Source organism: Vitis vinifera, chromosome 10 (assembly GCF_030704535.1).
Source record: "Vitis vinifera cultivar Pinot Noir 40024 chromosome 10, ASM3070453v1".
NCBI classification, from domain to species: Eukaryota; Viridiplantae; Streptophyta; class Magnoliopsida; order Vitales; family Vitaceae; genus Vitis; species Vitis vinifera.
In genome coordinates, this window is record NC_081814.1 from 696,588 (window position 1) to 700,690 (window position 4,103).

At 34.8% G+C, this 4,103-nt stretch overlaps 1 protein-coding gene across 1 annotated transcript; it reads left to right on the forward strand.

Annotated features, from left to right (window-relative positions):
* Positions 1-563: 563 nt before the first annotated feature.
* Positions 564-1,166, forward strand: LOC100252198 (stigma-specific STIG1-like protein 1). Its single transcript, XM_002263732.4, has one exon. The coding sequence runs from the start codon at positions 570-572 to the stop codon at positions 1,050-1,052; it is 483 nt and encodes a 160-aa protein (XP_002263768.1). The 5' UTR covers positions 564-569; the 3' UTR covers positions 1,053-1,166.
* The last annotated feature ends 2,937 nt before the right edge of the window (positions 1,167-4,103 follow it).

A 4,103-nucleotide genomic window follows, 5' to 3' on the forward strand; every position in this document is an offset into this window, starting at 1 on the left:
ATTGTCTCCCTATTTTGGAATTATGATGGGCGGCCTTTCTGTGGCAGCAGGAGGCTCAGTGGGCGGAATGGAGCCCATTTTGCAAGCAGGCCACAAAGTCGTTTGCTTTTCGTGATTGTACTAGAAATTTCTCTTGATTTGATGGCAAGAAATCATTGGTTTCATTTCAAATATATAAATAATATAATCATCAGAATAACGTTTTGGAAAATTAGACATTTGTGAAGATATAAATATATAAAATTTTATCAGAAATTGGTAGTTAAAAAATGTTATTAAAAAAAGGAGGGGAAAATATTGATGGAGTTGAAGACGACAGAAGCTGGCCTAATTTCATAAGTCTTCAAATTCTATGCAACTTGAGTGTCTCCAAAATTTAGAATTTAAAAATTCGTCCCAAGCCTAACTTTTGTTTACTTAATTAATCAAATGTCTGCCGTGCTATTAGACCATCCAACCTCCATCCTCCCTATAAATACCCTCAAATCTTCAAACCAAGACCATTCACATTTTCACATCTCCCCTCACTCACCTCCTCTTCTCTTCTTCGTCTCGATCCTCTCCCCAACATGAAGTCCCTAAAGCTCGTTATTCTCATGCTGGCCCTGCTCTTGGTCATGGCTGATATACGCTCAGTCTCATCAGCTGAAGAAGAAGACTTCATGTTTCATCTAGACCAGGATGACAGCATCGCTGCTGAAGCTGAAAATTCTGATCAACTTCCATTACTTGAAAGCGAGCAGCCGATATCGCTTAGGGGGACTAGCCGCTTTCTGACGGAGGCGGCCCGGATCAAGGTGACGTGCGACAAGTACCCTACAGTATGCCGAGCCAAGGGAAGTGCAGGGAAGTACTGCTGCAAGAAGAAGTGTGTGAATGTGAGGACGGACAGGCTCAACTGTGGGGCGTGTGGGAAGAAGTGTAGGTACTCTGAGATTTGCTGCAAAGGGGAGTGCGTCAACCCTTCTTCAGACAGGAGGAATTGTGGGGGCTGCGGCAAGAAGTGTAAGAAAGGGAGTCTCTGCGTGCATGGGATGTGCAGCTACTCGTAGATTTCTGAGCATTGTTGCTTTACATGGTAAAATTTCTATATTCATGTAACTATGGCGAGCCATCACCATTTGATGGGCTTGCAAATCCGAGTTTTTTCATTTGTTTTTTTTTTTTTTCTTCTGATTCTTCGTGAGGTCTTTACTGGTATAGATGACAACAATGAGCTAGTTCACAGTGCCTGAAATCCAAGACACTTCTTCTCTGCCGGACTGGCCGCTTCCTGCTCATTACTGAGCAAGGAGAGAAGGATTGCAGGAACTGTGGATGGAGTGTGTAGTTACAAATAATAATTGCATGTATACTTCATATGATGGAAAGCGGATCGTGTTGATGATTCGTTCAATAAAAGGAACATATGGGATATGCTATTATCCTCCATTGTTGAAGTATGATATCTTGCTTTTGTTGGCTATAAAAAATTACTCAACAGAAATCAGAGATAATAATACAAATTAAAAAGATACAATGCAAATCTCTTAATCTTCTTAAGAACATAAAGATTACATAATCCACCAATAGAGGTACACAGAAGTTTTAACCTAATTTAATATGATCATATCCACGTGAATTCTTAATAATCTATTGTAATATAAAAAATATTATAAAGAACATGATAAGATATAATGATTAGATTTCAAAATATCTTACATTCTTTTCCAAAATATCTTATTTTTTTCGATTAAACTAATGATCCCCTCTTCCTCATCTAAAATATTTATAGATATTCTTAATTTATAAAAGTTCCATTATGATGATATATGAATTTAAAATATGTTTTTTTTAATGATATTAGGAATTCGTGACATTTTTAAGTGCAAAACAAACCGTACCCTTGACTTCTATTCCCTTTCTATGTATGTGCGTATCTCATCCTTAATTGAGTACAATATTTGTTCCCGCTGATATAACCAAAAAAATCTTCAGCCTATTGTTTGTATGGGACGTCCAAATTATATGAATGGAACTATAGCTCTGTTGGCTTTTAGCTGATGTAGATTGTCAGTACTATTTGTTGCAATTAGAATTACCTGGAAATTGAGAACACTATTGTAAAATACCAAAATTACATGAATATTGGTTAAATAGTAAAAACATACATCATTATTGTATGCTTGGTTTATGCGGTTTGTGTGCATATCATTCTCTTTAAACAAATTGTCGGGTTACAACAATATGTTCGAAAATAGATCATCCAAACGAGAGTTCTTAGGATAGGTTAATTGTGGAATGTGATGACAAATATTATGAAAGATTTTATTTGCTCTCACTAAATATGAATTGACTTTTGATAAGACGATCAAAAACTTGATTCACAGGTTAGTATTGTATAATATATTGATATATTATTATCTTATTTGTTAAAACTCACGTGCAACCCTATAGAAGTTGGCTCATGAGACAAAATCATGACTAAGCTTTAATATAAATATAACTATGTAAGTAACTAAGGACATTACCCATAAGAAGTAATTACCATGATATACATGATCGCTTGGATTTTTGTCGTTTATTGGATCAAAACAAAATTTATAACCTAATTCACTATTATATAACAATTTGTACCCAATCAAAAAGTGGTTTTAGTACAAACTACTGTAGTATAGTGGTTTTTAGGTATCGTCCACAAGGATGGATTATTCTCGGTAATTAAGACTTGAACGAGATGATAAGGAATGATGGTGATCAAATGAAATTTACTTGAAATTGCATGATAAAATCTCAAGATAGCAATGTATTCAAATTGAATTGAAAATGAAGTGTAAAAGAGAAGAAAATTAATAAGATGTGAGATTCTCGGAGTAAGGATTTTCTAGAGAGCAATTTCCATGGTGAATAGATGTTAAGATCTAATTTTCATCAAGTTAGATTGAAAACCTAAATTTTCATCTAAACCGATTTTTGATTTAGCTTTAGATCTAGATATAATTTCTCTTCAAATTAGGTAATCTAATCCAAGAGATCAATTTGAATCATATATTCAATTCATCTTAAATTATCTTCCAATGATTCACACAATGCAACTATTCAATTTCATCAAATCTAGCATTAAGAATTTGATGAATCTACCTAACTTGCATTGTAGTAATCATCCAAGACAATTTGAAGAGAAAAATCCCCAAATTTCAATTAATCAATCAATTGGATCAAATTACCTTAGCAATTCAAGCTCAATTCTCTAATTCACCATAGATCTTGCCTCTAGATCCTCCCTCCTCCGAGAAAAACGAGATTTAGTCACTCATGCTTGGAGATTTGATCTCACAAGGCATGTTTGGCTACCGAGAAAATAAGAGAAACTGAAGGAAAGTGGAGAATTATATAGAGAGAAGAAGTATGAAAAGTTCTACAATTAGAAAATGAATCAAAAGTAAGGTTTTTAAATGAGTAAATCCCGTTTCTATTTATAGGCCAAGGTAAAAAGGACACTCAGCAACATTTTAGAGGTCTTTCGGATGCTTCTTCATCAAGGAATCTGGAAAGAATGCATTTTCGCACGAGCCCCTAGCAATCTCGCATGATGGTGCGAAGTGGAGGATCCATCAGCTTCAATTTCGTTCTTCTGGAGCATTTCGCATGATTGTGCGAAAATTTCGCATGGTCATGCGAAATCACTTTTTCATAATTTCCCTATGTGCTGCAGCCACAACCTTTCTATTTCATTTCGCATGATTGTGCGAAAATTTCGCATGATTGTGTGAAAATTTCGCATGGTCATGCGAAATTGAAAATCATGCTATTTCGGCTCCTCTTTGCAATTTCTCTCATTTCTTCATGTTCAATCCATCTCCACCACCTTCAATTAAGCTCCAAATCCCAATCCAAACTGATTGCATTGCTTCTTTCATTATGCATTTGGATCATCATCAACTTTATTTGTTTTCTTCAATTTGATTAATCTCTTTTGTCACCAATTTATCAAAATTATACCTTAAAATGACTCCAAAACTTCATAAAACTTGTTAGTAACTCTTGCAAGGGCAACAACATGCTAATTGAGTGTTTTAGGTATAATTACTACTCAAAAGATGTGAAACTCATGAGAATTATTA

Bases quoted from the DNA above. Each gene is read 5' to 3' on its own strand.
- LOC100252198 (XM_002263732.4), top strand. From the start codon at position 570: ATGAAGTCCCTAAAGCTCGTTATTCTCATGCTGGCCCTGCTCTTGGTC.